Raw genomic sequence first — 17813 nt, forward strand, 5'->3', positions numbered from 1 at the left:
CTCTCTCTCTCTCTCTTTGCCTCTGTCTTTTCACACCTCTCGTTACCAGCTTCCTTTTTTCTTTCATCTGTCTTCCTGTCTTATCTTCCCTCTTCCCCAACTCTCTTTCTCCATTTGTTTTCCTCTGTCTGTTTGGCAAACACAGACACATACACACATACTCTGACCAGTATTCTTTGTGTGTGTGTGTGTGTTGCAGGAATGTAAGCTCCGCAGGTGAGGAGGCGAGGCGAAGGATGAGGGAGTGTGACGGCCTGACAGATGCTCTGCTTTACGTCATCCAGACCTCTCTGGGCAGCAACGAGATCGACAGCAAGGTGTGTGTGTGTGTGTGTGTGTTTCCATCTCCATCCGTTGTGCTTCGTAAGTAAAATCACACTAGGCAAGAGTATCATACAGTAATTGTGTGTTTTCAAACTAAATCATGAAGTTGGGCTGCAAGAGAGCAACGTTCAGTCTCTGGTAGACACAGACGAACTGGTCTTCTCGTTGCACAGGAGGTGAGAAGAAAGAAAAACAACAATGGGCGAACCTCCTTTCACAGCCACGAGGAAGAATAATTTTAGTTTTCAAGGAGCATGCAGTTCATCAACATGTTTTATTTAGGCCAAATTAAAGCTCTTAAATTCAAAGGGTTGCAGCACTTCTTTCTGCCAATGTAGCTCTGCCAGTAGTCAAAGTTGAGTGAGTTTATGCGCAGAACGTTTTTCTACGTAAGGACATGATCATGTTTTGTGTTCATGCCACAATATGTGTGGGCCAGTCAATACTACATAAACAGTGTCATGGATGGCTAACTTCTCAAGGTCTCCTTGTCTCCCAGCTTCTCTAAATGGCCATCCTTAATCACTGTTTAACAGCCCGCCCCTCTTCACCGTCTGACTGCAGTCACCAGAGGAGTGCTGCTGTCGCCACAGTAACAGTGACTGATTGGCAGGTGAACCAGCAAGTGGTCGCTGTTGAAAATAGTGATGCACATTAGCCACATGCTCATTTTATTTTCTGTCTGCCTTTTCTTGTTCTTTTTGGCACACCTGCTTTGCCCAGACTATCTCCTCCTTACACTGTCTACTCATCTGCCTGTTTAGGTTGTTTGTCATTAGGAATACGAGAAAATAGATTTCAAGGAGTCAATAACATGTAATTCATATCTTGTAGCTCCACTTAACCAATACTTTGTGCAGATTATTTTTTAAGAATGTATTAACACCAGTCTATAAACTAAAAAGCATAGATTATTAACAAAGACAAGCTGAGGAAGTAACATTATTCACATGTCAAAATTCTTGTATAATCAGTTCTGTCATCACTGCTCTCCATTGGACCAAAAAAGGTGCCAGTACCCTAATTGAGCTCAAACCTAACCCTATAATCACAACATAACTCTAACTCTGTGCTGTTTTTCTTTACGTTAAGCCAGAACAGACACAGTAACGCAGTTGTTTAGTGTCCAAAAACTGAACTTGCTTGATGGGCTTTGGGGGAATGTAAAAAAACCTAGTAGTTGTTTTTAGGCAATTATTTTACAACTTTTATTGTATACCCCTTGGGAAATACCTGCGTTCGCAATGGTGGGTACGGCCATGCTTGCCAGAGGTGGCATTATTCAATAAGAAGTAAGGGTACTCATGTGGACAAAATTCAGAAGTGCTTAAGTTCTGGTGAGTACCAGACCATTTCAGGTAGGTGCTCTCAAAAAAATATCCACTCACCATCCCTCTCAGGATTCCTCAAGACTTTTGATCACCAAGACAGTTTCAGCTCTCGCCTCTTCGCCTTTCATGTTCACAAATCCAAACAGAAATGCACAAGATCAGATTCATTATATGAGATGTATAATTATGTTTTATAGTCAATTGTCCCATTAAACACTGTCTACAGATTACCGCTATTATGCTGCAAGGAATTGCACGGATGTGAGGAAGTTTCAGAGACATTTAAATAGGTTTCACAGTATGTACTGGCACGCAGAGCCAATTAACTTAACTGACACAGTAATTTAATAGACTAAGCACATCATTATACATACACCAATATAGTGCTGACATTTCATAGATTTCATGATGTTGATGTTTAACAGCTTGCATTAAATGTGATTGCCACTGCAGGGAAAAGTTTACTGCAAGTCCATTAATGTATGTAGTTATGGACGAGCAGATTCTTAAAGCCCGGTGTGGCAAGAAGCGCAAGGTCATGCAGACAAAACCTTTCAACTACAGAAATGGTCTTTTTATTATTTTTATTATTGTTTTGTAGATTCTTCTGTTGTATGGCTGCTGTTCGGTAACTGACCCCGGCCATTGACCACCCTGGAGACTCTAAGCATCACGTAATTGTTTAAAAACCAAAGTCAAGAGTCTCTTTCTTCCCTTAACCATGCAGCCGGAAAGAACAGGGCACTGAGTAAATGTGAAATAACAGATCGAAATATTAAATGTCAAGGTAAATTGTAAATAAATCGTAATTTCTCCTTCATTCTATAATAGCATGTGAATAGAATTTCAGACATGACTGCAGCCCACTGAAGTGAGACATTGTATTGTTTGTTGCATCTCTTGAGGCTGTTCAATTACACTCCTTGGTTGTTTTTTGCGTAAACCAACGGTCAGACAGAGAGAAGATGGATGATTTGTCTTTTTTTTTTGTCGTTAATTTCCACTCCGTTGACTCAATGGCTCCCCTTTCTCACTGATACTAAACATACACATGCACGTGCAGGTACACACACTGCAACAGAATACACTGTAAGGATTAGTTTGCTAGCATCTATGCACACACACTCGGTGTGCGGGATTCGCCTCTAAACTTGGTGTTTAATGGGGTGTGATACAATATATTGGGCTTGTCATTTTTCCTCATTTACCTGAGTTTCTTCTAATCTCATTTCAAAGTCAGAGCTAACAAAATCCAGAAGCATATTACCTATGAGATTATCTTTCTTCTTTCCTGTCTCTCTCTCTGTGTCTCTCACTCTCTCCGTCTGTCTGGCTCATGGGTGGGGGCGGAAGGGCGATAGAATAAAAGTGTGAGAGTGGGCGGTTTTTATTAGCATGCTTTGACTTTGAGTTTGCACTGTGTTTTCAAACGATATGTTTCTTTAAATGGCATCAAACACAAATCTCCCACCTCAACTTTCTCACTTTATTCATTTATATCTCCTCTTTCTTCTCCCCACCCTGTCTTCTTCACTACCTCACTTCATCTCTCATGATATCTAGACGGTAGAGAACTGCGTTTGCATCCTGAGGAACCTGTCGTACCGTTTGGCTGCCGAGACGTCCCACGGCCAGCAGGGGGGGTTGGAGGAGCTGGACGGCCTGCTGTGTGACGCCAACGGCCGTGACGGAGAGAGCTCTGGATGCTGGGGCAAGAAGAAGAAGAAAAAGAAGGGAGCTGATCAGGTAAGGACAAATAATGTAGGATGGAGGAGATGATGAGGACAAGGAAATCATCAATAGAAGGATGGAATGGATGCTGTGGATGAAAAATATGGTGGTGATGATGGTGGTGGAGAGTGCTGTCCAACACACTGATCTTCCATTGGAGTATAACTGAGTTGAGATTAGGTGACTGCAAAGCCCATAGCATATGAATTACATCACTTTCATACTCAAAATATTCAGTGACTCTTTGTGCCCTGTGCGTAAGCATCTTCATTCATTATGTTTCTCTACTTATTTACTCTGCTTTTAACTTAAATTTGTCCCCCATCTGTATATGTACACCTGGGTGCAAAAAGTAGACAGCTTTCATAATGAAGTAGGAACAGTGTGTGAGTGGTTGAGGGAGCCATGCCTTCAACAGGGACATGTGGTAAATAATGGAAAACAGGGATGACAGATCACAGAGTATTCTGCAAGCTGACTTGAAAAGCATTGGCTTCTTTTATAATGTATTGGCTCATAAGACCCTTTTTGCTTTTTAACACATTTAATACATTTGAAACTTTTTAACCCTAACTTTTTTATCATGAAAAGCTTCATCATCTCCCTCGTCCCTGCTGTCTACTCTTTTATGCTTTTCACAGGCTGTTAAAGTAGAGGTGGACACAGCCCGTACTTGCATCATTAACACCGAACCCGACTTAACCAGACTGATATTTGAGACCCAAATCAAATCTGAGATGCATTATTTTGTTCATTATTGGCCATTGGCTCTCCAGGCTAATGCAATCTTGCACATTGGGATGGTTACACTTTCACTCATCCCATTGGGCATTGTGCATCTACTTGACCATTTGCACTGATAACCAAACCTGAAAGTCCAAAGCAAAAGGACCAACCCTTTGTCAGAACCTGTCTTATTCTAGATTGCATTTACTGTTTACGTGTTCATATTTGGTACACATTCAGGGATAGACAGTAAGATAGGCAGAGCTGGATACAGACAGGACCAAGTAGGTTACTAAAGGTATATACCAAGTAGGTACACTAGAGGTATACACTTTGCCCTTTTCATTATGAAATGAGAGTTAGGGGAGGTTAGTGAGACAGGCACAGAGTGACTGAAAGAGGGGGGTAGGAGCCAGGAGACTAGGTCAGTGAGAGAGAAAGAGAAGAGAGCGAGAGGGAGGGGACCAGGCAAGAGGGAGAGGACGAGAGAGAGACAGATAGGGAGACTGAGTGAGAGAGAGAGACACAGGCAGTTAGACTGTAATGTAGTCCCCTTAATCATTTATTAGGTTCAGACAGCAAGGCCAAGGAGCAGCACGCTGGCCTGAACTGGACCTAAACACTCCTAATGGACTACTGGAACACACACACACACAGGTCTTTTGCTATCAGAAAGAGTCTACAAATTTCTGCTTCATTTCAAGATGTCCATCCGCTTAGTGAAAATTGTTGAAGCAAACAATACAACTTCGGAAAAAACCACAGTGACATGTTAATAAAATTACATTGTCTATAAATCTGAAACATTTCACACTACATTTTGTAGAGCATGGCATTGACACTTGGTATGCAGCTGTTTGACCAAAAAGCTTGAATGTAAATATATATTACTTCACTGGCATTGTCAAACAGGACATCATCATCTATAACAGATAATGTAGAGCTTAAGCTGCAGTAAATGTTGCAGCTTTAGTGTTTTACAATTCTTAACTAAAATGATATATTAGTTTAAAAGATTTCACATTCAAAATTCCTGTTTTAAACAATATAATTTGAAGGCTGAATATGAAACTGTCACTTATACTGTAGCAGATACATTTCAAAATGTTTTATATAATTATTCTTCCAGATAAAGAAAAAAAATAACATTATGCATACATATTTAGTATGTAGGAAGTCTCTTGGCAACATAAAGTACTCTATTATAAAAAAGTTGATGCCTCTTGTAGTGCCTCTGCATACTTCAAAATATAAGAAGCCTTTGATTTTATGATTAGAGAATCTATGTATAGATAAAAACATGCAGACACACACACATACACACAATTCACAGTACCTCTCTCAAGACACACACTAGCCTAGTTTACCTTGAGACAAGGGGAGGAGGGGAAGCAGTAGAGCGAAACCGAGAAGGTCGATAGGGAGAGGAAAAACTGAGAACTAGAGAGAGAACGATGGAAATAGAATAAGAAAATAGGGAGAGGGGCGAGGCAAGCAAGAGAAAGAAAGGAAGACAGAAATCAAGAGAGAGATGAAGATGAAGAATCAACAGGAGAGAGAAGGGGGACAAGATATTATGAGCAACAGAAAAAAGAAATAGCAATATAGGAGGAGAGAGAGAAAGAGAGAGAGTTGTGGGTTCATGCCTACGTGAAAAAGGTGTGGGCATGTCACTCAACAAAGAGGTTCACACATCAAGGGACTCTATTGTAGTGGAGGAGAGGAGGAGGGTGGGGGTAAATGGGAAGAGAGGTGTCGAGCTTTAGGCTTATTTCTTGAAGCAAATGTGGGAGTGAAACATTCTGTCATAGTGCCTCTTTTCACATGCGTCTCTTTTCTCTCTATCTTTTGCCCTTTCCCACCTCTCCCCTCCATCACCATTCTCTCCTACTTAACAGGTTGACAGAAGGCGATTTACACGGTGACTTTTTAATATGTCAGGGTGTACTCGAGCGAGATGTAGTTTGCTTTCAGATGTGCATGCAGTCATTCTGACATAACGCAGATACACGAGAATATACAGAATACTCATGCACAGATATTCTGAATATTGCAGGTATGGAATCATTTCAGTTCCCAAACGGAAACGGGAAGAATAGGGAAACTAATTAACGGTGTTCTCTGCTGGGTGTGTTTAGTGTAACTTAACACCCGCTGAACTTGTTTGAGCTCGCCTCCAGTGGTTTAACTTCTAACCATGCTGCAATGATGTACAGATGTACTACCGGACCTTTCAGCCAGAAAAGCCAGTGAACCACTGCTTCTCACTTTGCTGTTAAATATACATTAACATAAAAAATGTGTCCCATTGTTTCTCCTCTTTCACAGTGGGATGGTGTTGGCCCCTTTCCAGACACGGCAGAGCCCCCCAAAGGGGTTCAGATGCTGTGGCACCCCACAATCGTCAAGCCCTACCTCACCCTGCTATCTGAATGCTCTAATCCCGACACCCTGGAGGGAGCAGCTGGGGCTCTGCAGAACCTGGCCGCTGGCAGCTGGAAGGTAACAGCTGGGTTTCAACTTTTTTCCTTCCTATTTCTTCAATTGAAGCTTCTTTGTCACAACGTACAAGGTAATACATTTTGTCATCAAGGTGACCGAAAAGAAAGTTTTTGTTCGCTCATGCCACACACACATAGAACATAGCTGATAAATAAGTTTGGATACATAAAATAAATATAAATAAAGCACTAAATTAATAAATACAATTTACTTCACATAAAAAGAAACATTGTCCATCAATTTTGACTGCGTTTGAGCACCGAGCATATTTGGTGTAAACACAGAGTCTGCCTCCCCACGTCCTGTGGTCTGTCTGCTTGGAACACCGGCTGGTTGAGTGCTGATCCGAGGTGATGATGGAGCAGGTCTCTGTAAATATATTGGCAAAACAGTCTCTGATTTCCCATTCCTGGACATTAGCCAGGAGCAGCTTTAAGTCCAAGCTGGGCCAAGAAGTAACAACATTTGAAGGAGTTCAAATCTTCTGAATCCAGTCTATTTCAAAAATGTAGGCTTGGGCCTTTAAAATCAAATCAGACATGATAAATACCACATAAATATAGTGTAGGATCCCAGGAGTATAATCACACATTCAGACACTGGTGTTTTGAGAGTATATGACTGGTGATCTATAATTGAAGCTTAGGCTGCTCTTGCTCTCTTTATACGCATTTCATTGTCCATTAGTGTGAAAGTTTGTCCTAACTCAGCCCTGCAGTGAATTCAGGGACACACAGTGTACGAAAATATGTATTCAGATAAAACACTATTCACTTTGTAGGTAAGAAAAAGAACTGTGTGCGCTGGTTTAAGTAATGTGGTAATGATAGATTCCTACTGAGGGATGCTCATTTAAATAGTAAATTGGAATCAGAATGGCCTTGCTGAGTAAAAACATGTATTTTCATAGCAGACAAATATCCATTGAAATGTTAACAAGGGGTTAATATCAATAAGCATTGCTAAGACAGGTTGGGTGTGTGCAAACAACTTTCTTTTTTTTAACCCTGATCATCTGGTTAAAGTTCAACTCAGTTTAATTAAAATTCAAGCGGCTGATTTGGTTGCAGTAAATGCCACAGCACAGAAAATAAATACCTCAAAGACACAATCAGATGGAATAATGTTCTATTTACTCGCTACACCATCCTGCTGGCTTTGAAATACTGCATTTTGAACAGAATCCCATTTTACAACCATTTTATGTGTTCTATACTATATAATATTGTTCAGTAGCAATGCAATAACTGTAATAATGTAAAGGCTCCAAGCCTGAACACACCAGGGACTAGAGCTGGGGCTCAGCAGCAGCTGACTGATGGAAGCAGCTAGATGGTAATAATGTATGAGTCATACAGCCATATTGGAGAGCGTTGGTGAGGGCAGCTTTTGCCTTCAGGGAGGTGCATATAAGGGTAACAGGCAGAAAGTGTGAGGGCGTAATCTTGGAATGACCTTGGAATCATAGAACTGCATCTGACAATATTCATTGTAAATCTGTGACTGTTGATGGAATTAAAAAAATGCTCAGTCAAATGGTTACCTTTGCTGCATGTGAAACTTGAACAAAAGAAGAAGTTGCCGACGGGAAGCACAATGTGGTTGAGAGGAATGTCTCCTGTGAATGTGTGTGGGAGGTGTGTATCTGATTTTGGTTTTGTGAGTATTTCCATTAGTGGTGGAATGGACATAGAAACAGAGCAGGAAGGAGACAGAAGAGGAGGAAGAAAGACAAGGGAGAAGGAGGAAATGATGGGGGCAGGTGGTCTTCAGGAAATCACATTTTCTATTTTGGATCCTTATTGCATGTGTGTGTGTGTGTGTGTGCTTATCTGTGTCTCCTCTAAAGCAAGCTCCCTCTCCTGACTTTGAGAATAGTGCTGCTAACAGTTTCCAAAGAAGGTGTTGGCATACTGCTGACGCATTCTTCGCTTTGTTCACTAAGCTCTTGGTTAAGGCAACCATATTTTGTCCATTTTGGTTTCTTAGAAAAACAATTTTGTGGTTTAACCTTAACATACCCTGGAAAGGTAAATTATTTTTTGACATTCTTTTAGGTTTCCACTTCACTTATATTTATTCTTGGGTGCGGTTAGCACAGCCCCAGTCTTCTCTAGTTGACCCACAAGGCGGCACCACTTGAGCCATTTAGGGTTGAGTGGTCCATTTAACATACCTTGATAGTTGTTGAGGGAGAATAGAGTGGTCTCCAAGCTCAAAACCCTTCTTTCTGGTTCATATAATTCTCCCTCTTACAGTATATCACTTGTGAGTCAGTGTAATGCCTCAGTCGCTCTCATGTTGCCCCTGAATGTAACATTTCCCACTCAACCTCGCTCATTGTGCTCTGTCTGTCTGTTTTCCTTTTTTCCTATTACAACCACTTTATTTGCAGTCTGTCTCTGGTATTGTCAGCATAGTGACAATAAGACAGTGAAAGTGTGATAGTAAGGTAAACAAAACGTGCCTATCTACATAAGTAAATTTTTTTATTCTAAATCTTAACTGTTTGCTGCAAATTGTCACAAAACTCCTCATCAACTCATTTCAAATCCTGTGTGTAGGACCGTAACTGTATATTTCCCCCACTGTGGCCAGTTTTTGCTTTTTAACTCTACCCGTTGCTCTGTCCCTGCCAGTGGTCAGTGTACATCCGGGCTGCTGTGCGTAAGGAGAAAGGCCTTCCCATCCTGGTGGAGTTACTGAGGATAGACAACGACAAGGTGGTGTGTGCCGTGGCCACCGCTCTCAGAAACATGGCCCTGGACATCAGGAACAAGGAGCTCATCGGTGAGTACTGATAAAAGAAAAAACTTCTCCACCTGAAATAATTGCATGAATCGCTGGCATTTTTAATCTCTATCAGGTCGCATGAATTCCAGTTGCAGTCTTTGTTGTTTGTTTGTGAAGAGCTACCTGAAGCCCATTTTCATCTCTAATTAAATTATCTCGTAACTGTTCTACTGTGGTCTGTTCCTGTCACATTGTTCTCATTTAGAGTACGCAAGTCAAGAGCTTGTGTTCAAGTGATGTAACACAAGGGTAAAGAGCTTGTAGTCAGTTGCGCCAATCAGACATAATTTAACACTAACTTTGCCTTTTAGTATTGAATTGCCTTTTTTTATAGATTTTTTTTCTTTAACAGGTGAGCTACTGGGGTGCCCAATTAAATTGCCTTTTGACCCATTTAGTCATGTTATCGGTTGAGACCATGAATTTGTAATTACATACTAGGACCAAGTCAATATAATGAGTTGTAAGTTTAAGTGAGGCTTTACATTTGCTCATGTGATCTAAAAATAATAGTGCTCTACAGCTATCTTACCACACCATGATAATATTTTAATTACCTAAGGCCAAGGTGTGTTGTGAGAAAATTAGGCTAATAAGGACAGACAGCGCAGGGGGGTTAAAGGGAAATAAACTGGTAGTTAATATGTGTTTAAGATAGAAAGGCTGCAGAAGGAGGGAGAGTGGGAGAGATACAGCAGTTAGGATGCTGCAGCAGAGGAGATCATCAAATCAAAGGCTTGCATTGGGATTTGAACTGTGGTAATGAGTGAGCCTCAGTGAGGCTTACTGACTGGCAGCAACACCATATTTAGGACTAGGGATCACTAGTTAACATGACACATTAAGACTCTGTAATATTGTTTGTGTGTGTGTGAGTGTGTTTGTGTGTGATAGAGATGCATACTCTTTGCATAAACACACACCACGCACGTACTGACATGGTGGTATGTTTGTGTGTGTACAGTGTGTGCACGTGTGGAATCACCAGTCTCTGTCTCTGGTATCTTTGATTATCTCGGCTTCCTGGTGGGCTCAGTGGTTTCTATAGCAACCCTGCTACCCTCAGTCTCACGCGAGGGGCTTCTGGAGCCTCTGTGGGTTTTGCCGCCGCGTTGTAAGAATGACTGCCGCCGGCAAGGCTCAACACACCCATGCTGTGATGGTCTGACTGTCGCACAGCAGCAAATTACAGGATAACAAAGACACTTATCAGTCTAATTTGAATGTTTTTTATTTGCTTGTTTGTTTCCTTTCTTCAGTGTACATGCAGGTGTAGCCACAAGTTGAATATAATTAATTTCATTTTTTTTTCCTTGAAAGATTGGCAAGGATATTTGCCAATTTCTCTTCACTTTCAGTTGTCCAATAATAGCAGCGATACCAGATAGAGCAATTATAAAAAACCTTCATATGACATGTCATCATAATTGAGCTTATGAGGATTTGTGTTCTTGATAATAGAGATTTAAAATGTATGTCATAAAATGTGGCTAAACTCAAAAAACTACCCACGTAAGAATACGTTGGGTTAGGTTATACATCCAAAATATATTAGATAAAGAAATATGGAAGCAGATATCATTTAAATACACATATCCATATTACTCCACTTACTCTATATTAACTAGCACAGAATTAGTACTGCAGTGTATTACTGTACTGTTTCCCCTGCCACTAACCAGATAGAGTTTACTAATGCATAATGTATAATATTGTTGGTTTTAATTGAATATTGTAGTATTCCAAGGTCATATTGAAGTCTGTCTTTGTCAAAATAAATGTTTCATTTAAATAAGATCAAAGTAAAAAAACATCCCACATACTGACACTATTTAATCAATTCCTCCATTTGACCTTTTACAATGAGAGTAGTATATGTTTTGCTCTGGGAATTATTAAATGTTCTCTAACTGATGGAAATATTGGAGCTAATTGGTCAATTTTTACTTTTAGTCTTTTAGCCATTAGCTTCCGCAGCAGAGAAAGATAAAGAGGAGAGTTATGGAAAGCGAAGTAGACACTGTAATGAAAGTGTGCTCATAGGGAGAAAGGCAAAACACACAGGCTGATTAAATAATGTAATTACTTGCAAATTCACAGGGAAAATCAATTCAAATTTGTTTGGCATTTTCATTTGAATATGCGCTTGACTTATTTAGTTGCAGGATAACATGGTTTAAATCCTGCATGTGATTATCTCTCCCAGAGTTATTTCTGAGACTTTAGAGACAGACAATAAGACAGACTGATGGAAGAAAATTAAGCCATGACTGGGACCATAAGTGAGGCGTTGGCAGATTGGTTTTAAAATAGATACACCTTGGCAAGAGAACAGAGACTGAGAGAGGTTGTTGTGGTTTTAACAGTCATGTAGTTAACATTATAACTTAAAGTAAACAGCCCCATCCCTTTGCTTGCTTAAAGATTTCCTCCAGACACGTATTACGATATATATACAAATAGTCTGCTTGGAATAATAATGTGTTTGGTTTTTCTTCTGCAAAAAAAGTATAATTTCCTGGAACCTTAAAAAGGCATCTATAAATGCATTTGTATCAGTGGAATAAATGATCACTTCAAAACCAGCTCACAAATCAACTTTGGTTCCAACTGAGATGGCCAAATGGCAAATGATACAGAAAGAGACAGTCAGAGTTAATGACACACAGTGACACAGAAGGACAGAATGTCTCAGAGATGCAGAGAGAAAATAGAGAAGAAAAGTGAGAGGGATCACTCAGGGTTGAGTCTTTGCTCTTGGCGAGGTGTGAGTTGATGCGTGTCGACAGAAAAGAGGTAGAGGCCAGGCAGTCCTAAGAGACAAGCTCCATTTGGCCCATGTTCGCAAGCTTTATTCAACACAGCGACTCTAACCTCTGAGTCAAACACCTTTTTCTTTACACCATGCACTTCTGCAAAACAACAGTTTAACCCGAAGCGACAAAGTGATTTCAAAGAGCAGTTTGCGGGTCTTTGTCAGATCAAAGTTCCGCCTAATTATAATATCATTTTGCATGGCTAATCTAGAGCAAGTCGCCTATTTCTGAAAAGCAAAAAAAACAAATCTTCGTCTCTTAAAACTCATGCGATAGTGTGTCATAAGCTGTTAGTGCCGGTAAGTTTGGCAGCATCACCGTGGGGGAATGGTAGTTTGCATGAGAGCTCGGCAGAGTGAGCGGAGATGAAAATCATCTTTCGCACACAATAACCTCGGAGTGTCAAATCTTCTGGAAAGAGCTGTGTGATTGCATGGCAGCAAGAAAAGCAAGAGAGGCACAAGGCTGGAGAAGGATTGAGGAAAGGAGCAGAGAGAGGCCAAGTCAGGCTAGGGAAACTGAATAGGGGTGCAGGATGAAACAGAGGATAAAAAGAAGAAGAGAGAGCAGTGGCAGCTAAAGACCCAAGCGCATATGTATGCTTATATTCCAATCCCTCTGTAATGTGATTTAGTGGCATATTGATGTCGCTGAGAATCATTCTTCTCATCTGTCAATGTTTTTGTCTCTCCCCTGATTTCACCTCCTTCATAGTTTTTGATTTGCATAATGTACTGTACGCCTGTGTAGCAATAAATGAGTCCCATTCACTGCTACGCCGTCTGTCAGCGCAATTCTTCCCCATTTACTTACAGATGGTAATTTGACACACATGAATTGGGAACAGCACTTGAATGCCAAAAAGGCGCTGTATTTTTTCAAATACAAAAACCATTTACTAAAGGTTCCCATAAACACATGCTGTGCTTGCAACTAAATCCAAACCAAAGTTAGTGTTTAATGAAAAAGTGATTAATGCAACAATCTGTATTAATTTAAGACATTTAATGAATTAATTTACAGTTTTTTTGAAGGAAGTGACTGGCTCCAACGGCTAATTGGATTGGATTCTGCAGTAAGGGTTTAATTTAAATTCCAAACATGAATTCCTAATATGAAGTGTATAAGTAATACAAAGTTGGATGTTACACTTTTTGAGTCACACTTTTCAACCAAATTAGTTGTACTTGATAATAATTAATTCTATATTATTGCATTTGATTATATATCACTCTACAAATCAATGAGAGTTTTTCGCATTGTTTAACAGTCATATTTATGATGCACGCATACATTCAAGAAGGATCACAGATAATACTTTAGCTCGATGCAGAGGCAGTATAAAAACATATCAAGAAAATCTAACCAGTCAGCTTCTAAGTACCAGATTTACTGGCTACCTTCCTCTTTTTTGGACTACAGTATTTGACCTCCAACATCAAACAAAGCTGCCCGTGGTTTACTTGAAAGTGGATCTAGTCCACCTCTTTCATGTGAATCAAGGGGCTCTTGTTTTGGTGCCCTCCCAAGTTTGGTCAAGATGTTCTCTTGTGTGATAGGTGCAGGAGCTCCTCAGTACGGTTTGAATCACATGAAATGGAAATTCTTTTGGAATACTGATAACACACTGATTGCTTACTGGTTGCAGAAGACACCCTATGCTTATGCCTAAGTCTTTTTTGAAGTAGTGACACAATCAAATCAAAATCACTCCTTCTGAAATTATGAATATTTTTTTTGTGAAAGTCAAAGGCAAAATGTGAACACCTCAAAGGACCATGAGCAACAGCACTGCTTGTGCATAAAATATTTAACAATGATGTAGTGTATTCCTGCTAGGGGTCACAACTCAAAATATTTTATTAATATATGTGAAGAAAACTAACCGAAAATTGCTATTTTTAAAGTTTGTATTATTATTTAAGATCTAAACTTTAAAGACCTGAACACAAGCTATATTCATAGAGGATTCACTCTCTGCTAAACTCAGCATTTGAGAAGTAGGCAGTAAAAACAACCAACGAAGTAATAGAACAATGGCCAAGCCTTCTTCTCAGGGAGAAGATAACACAGAATTTGTCAAAAAATAAGCCGATTAAATATGTAGGATTGTTAAAAAATAAAAATTACATAGACAGACAGAGAATTGTATAAAAAGGTACCAAAGATGATCAGGAAAACTCATCTGTGATAATAATAATTATCACAGGAAATAATCCAAATTCATCCGAATCGCCCGTTTTACACAAACATTTCTGTTGTACAATTAGGTACTGTTTTTCTTATGCATTGAATATAATATGAAATATCCATAAAATATGTCACTTAGTCAGGGTTACTCAATGGTAGAAAGGTTGAGAACCACTCATGTATTCTTACAGTTACAGAAAATGACTAGTCCACTTCCACCTTCTCTATATTTTATCCTTTCCTCTTTTCTTTCACCCCTCCCACTCTCCTCCCCTCATTTTCTCTTCACAGTGTTGTGCCCACCTATTTGTCTACAACATGAATATTATACCCCTTTTTTTCTCCATCTCATTCTTCTTATTTCTTTTTCTTCCTTCCTTCCTTCCTCCTTCTCCTCCTCTCATCAGTTTATCCCGCCCACGCCTCCCTCTCCGTCTCCTTTCCGTGTTGGTTCCAGACATGAGCTCATAACGCCTTACCTTCCCTCTCTCGCAGTCTCTAGCTCTTTGTGTCTCGCATTGATGACATCAGTGCTGGGGAGTGTTACTGTGGAAACCAAAGTAGTGCGCCACAGGGATGTCACTAATTGCATGATTGCAAATGTGTGTGTCTGTGTAAGAGTGCGTGTTTGTTCGAGGTCAGGCACTGTTATATGCAGATACAAATAAGGTGGAGGAAAATTACCGGTTTCAAGCGTTTGATCCGAACATTTTATCCTCACACACACACACATACTTAGACCAAATAGTTTTATATCACTTAGTCTGGTCTGTCTTTTCCTCCCCAATGCAGACTTTTACATATTTTGCCATCCCTGCAGTCAACAAATTGCTCTGTTGTGAGCATAAACCACTTCGGAAGGCTAGCGGGCCGTGTCCACTGACTCACACTAAGTTGACACACACACTTCGCTGTCCCTGTTGCAGTGGTACTTCACGAAATTTCGGTGTCACCTTTGGGATAAATCTCTTGTGTGTGAGGGGCTGGCATGTCTTTTATCAGCGCACTTTGTTCTCTCTGGCATTCTCCATCCTCTGCTCCACTGTGCCAGACTGGGAGCGCGACAGAGAGACAGAGAACAATAAAGAGATATAGCGAGAGGCAAAAAAAAGGGCTGTCACACGATGATGAGATTCTTGTGGTCTTACTGCTATCCCTCCAGGATCTGACTCGCATTCAGGTGATCTTGCACAGATTCATTTTATTTAGGTCTTTTTTTTGTCCTCTTAAGGTGCTAAATGCCATATTTAATGTTGTGCCCTCATGGTTTTATTCCAGAAAATGTCTCCATTTCTAAGAACCTAAGCTGCACAGTGTAACTTTATCTAACCATCACAACGGGAATCCTTTATTCTCAGTCACTGTGAGTGTGTGCATGAAAACAGTGCGTTTGTGTGTGTGCATCTATACATCTTCCCAAGCAGGCATCCTCCTCATGTCAGTAGAATGTCTTTAATGAAGCCACAGGTTCCTCGCAGGGGGAAAAAATACCTCCCCCACCTTCTCCTCTCTCTCTCTCACTCCGTCTGTGTCTCTCTCTACCTCCCCTGCAGTTTATGCTGTAAACCTGTCACCCACAGACATCAAAGAGAGAGACACAGAGGGCGAGATATAACTGGTGTGAAAAGCACCGAACACAGGAAGGCAGAATATTTTACAACGGGGGAAGCGACGGCATGCCGCTTTCCAATTTACCTCCATTTCTGACCTCTTTAAACCTGCTGTGTTTCATCTGTCTGTACTCTCCTGCATTTCATTTTTTTTATTCATTTATTTATTTATTTATTCACAAGTTAAAAGGAATACACCTCACATAATTGCAGTGGTGAATCCGACTGCCTTTAGAGGTCATTCATATCTATTTTGGCTTGATGGGGATACAAGGATGTTGATATTTGGTGACTGCAGGGTGTTTTTGTCTGTGTGTGTGTGTGTGTGTGTGTGTGTGTACAGTATGTGATTTATATTTTCCCTTCTTTGTGGCTGCTTTCCAAATGAGCCCATAATCCAAAACTCATTAGAATGCTGTATTTTTTATGATTTGGATTATAGAAAGGGGAAAATAAGTAAAATTGGTTTCAATAAATTACCCCCCCCCCCCCCCCCATGACACTGTCATTCTGTGGGAAACTGTATATGTGTTAAGCTCTAAGCTGCTCCCACTAACCAGCGTAGGCTGCAATGGTTTAAGTGTCTCTAAGAGGGAGAGGAATATGTTGCACATGTTGCCTGCCAATAAACAAACAGTTGTCAATTTATAATTTAATTATCTATTAATTTGAATACTTAATATACATTGTGGTTAACAATAATTAAATAAATACGGCTACACTATAAACATAAGGCTTCAAATAGATCCAGGGTTCAAAAACCACCACAAGGATTACCCACCCAACTCTTCACCTCGCCTCCATAGGGGCAGGAGTGCTAGAGTGATCGCTTAAGGAAATTCACTGTCAAGTCAGGGAAGGTGCGGGTGCTGATTTGGAGTGCAGTTTAAAGCAAAAGCCCAGGAGGCACGGCCAAGTCTCCCAGCAGAACTCGCAGAATGATTCATCTCAATGGTACAAGAAGAAGATGACACTTTCCCCTCTGATAGAGCAGCCACAACAGACACGAGTTATCCTCTACCCCAGAGGAGGCAGACAGTTACAGTCTCTTGACTCCTGGGACAACCTCTGCTCAAAAACCAATGACATAACTGAAACCAAAATGCACACTCTGTAAAGTACGGCCTCATATAGTTGTGTCTGTCTCTTAGTCCGTGTGGCACATTTATGTACAGCAACACCTTCTCACAGCCCTGTGTTGATGTGAAGCGCATACTAAACATCCAAATGAATGAAACAAGGGGCATCATGTAATCATAATTCCAATGACATAATTGCAATGACCATAAACTAGATTTCCTAAGAGAGCATTAAGCCAAGTGTCTTTCCGAGCAGGTAAGTGGCTGCTAAATTATCTCTTTTGTATGTGGGAGACCATCTGAAACTGATCACTCGGGGCTGAGAGAAGACATTCTGAAACAAGGGATCACCTTGAACAATGTCCCTGTGGAATATTTTAATTTGTCGTTTCTCTAGGTTTGACTCTTGCATGTATGTGGTTATAAAATAAGGTTTGTGGTTAGTTTTATCACAGAGGATTGTTCAAGAAAAGTTTCCTCGTCTCAGACATCAGAACCTCTATATAAGTGTGCAATTTCTAACTGTTAAAATACTGCTGATGCTTATTGTGAGTCTTCATTCAAAGCTACTTTCCACCTTAAAAAAATGCCTAAATGAACTACTACCACATCGTGAAGTTTGCAGACGACACGACAGGACAGTAGTGGGGCCTACAGAGAGGAGGTGAAACATCTGGCAGACTGGTGTGGAACCAACAACCTGATCCTGAA

The 17813-nt window shown here is 40.4% G+C and overlaps 1 protein-coding gene across 1 annotated transcript in view; it reads left to right on the top strand.

Moving 5' to 3' along the window:
• Nucleotides 1-17813, top strand: part of ctnnd2a (catenin (cadherin-associated protein), delta 2a) — a gene marked incomplete in the record, with an annotated part of 121108 nt that overhangs the window by 71934 nt on the left and 31361 nt on the right. The window contains 4 exon segments of the mRNA XM_035656605.1: nt 200-317; nt 3219-3401; nt 6441-6614; nt 9254-9404. Of these exon segments, the coding sequence (XP_035512498.1) occupies nt 200-317; nt 3219-3401; nt 6441-6614; nt 9254-9404 (626 nt within the window).

Source organism: Morone saxatilis, unplaced genomic scaffold (genome assembly GCF_004916995.1).
Source record: "Morone saxatilis isolate NCDOM2014 unplaced genomic scaffold, NCSU_SB_2.0 Contig0, whole genome shotgun sequence".
NCBI lineage: Eukaryota > Metazoa > Chordata > Actinopteri > Moronidae > Morone > Morone saxatilis.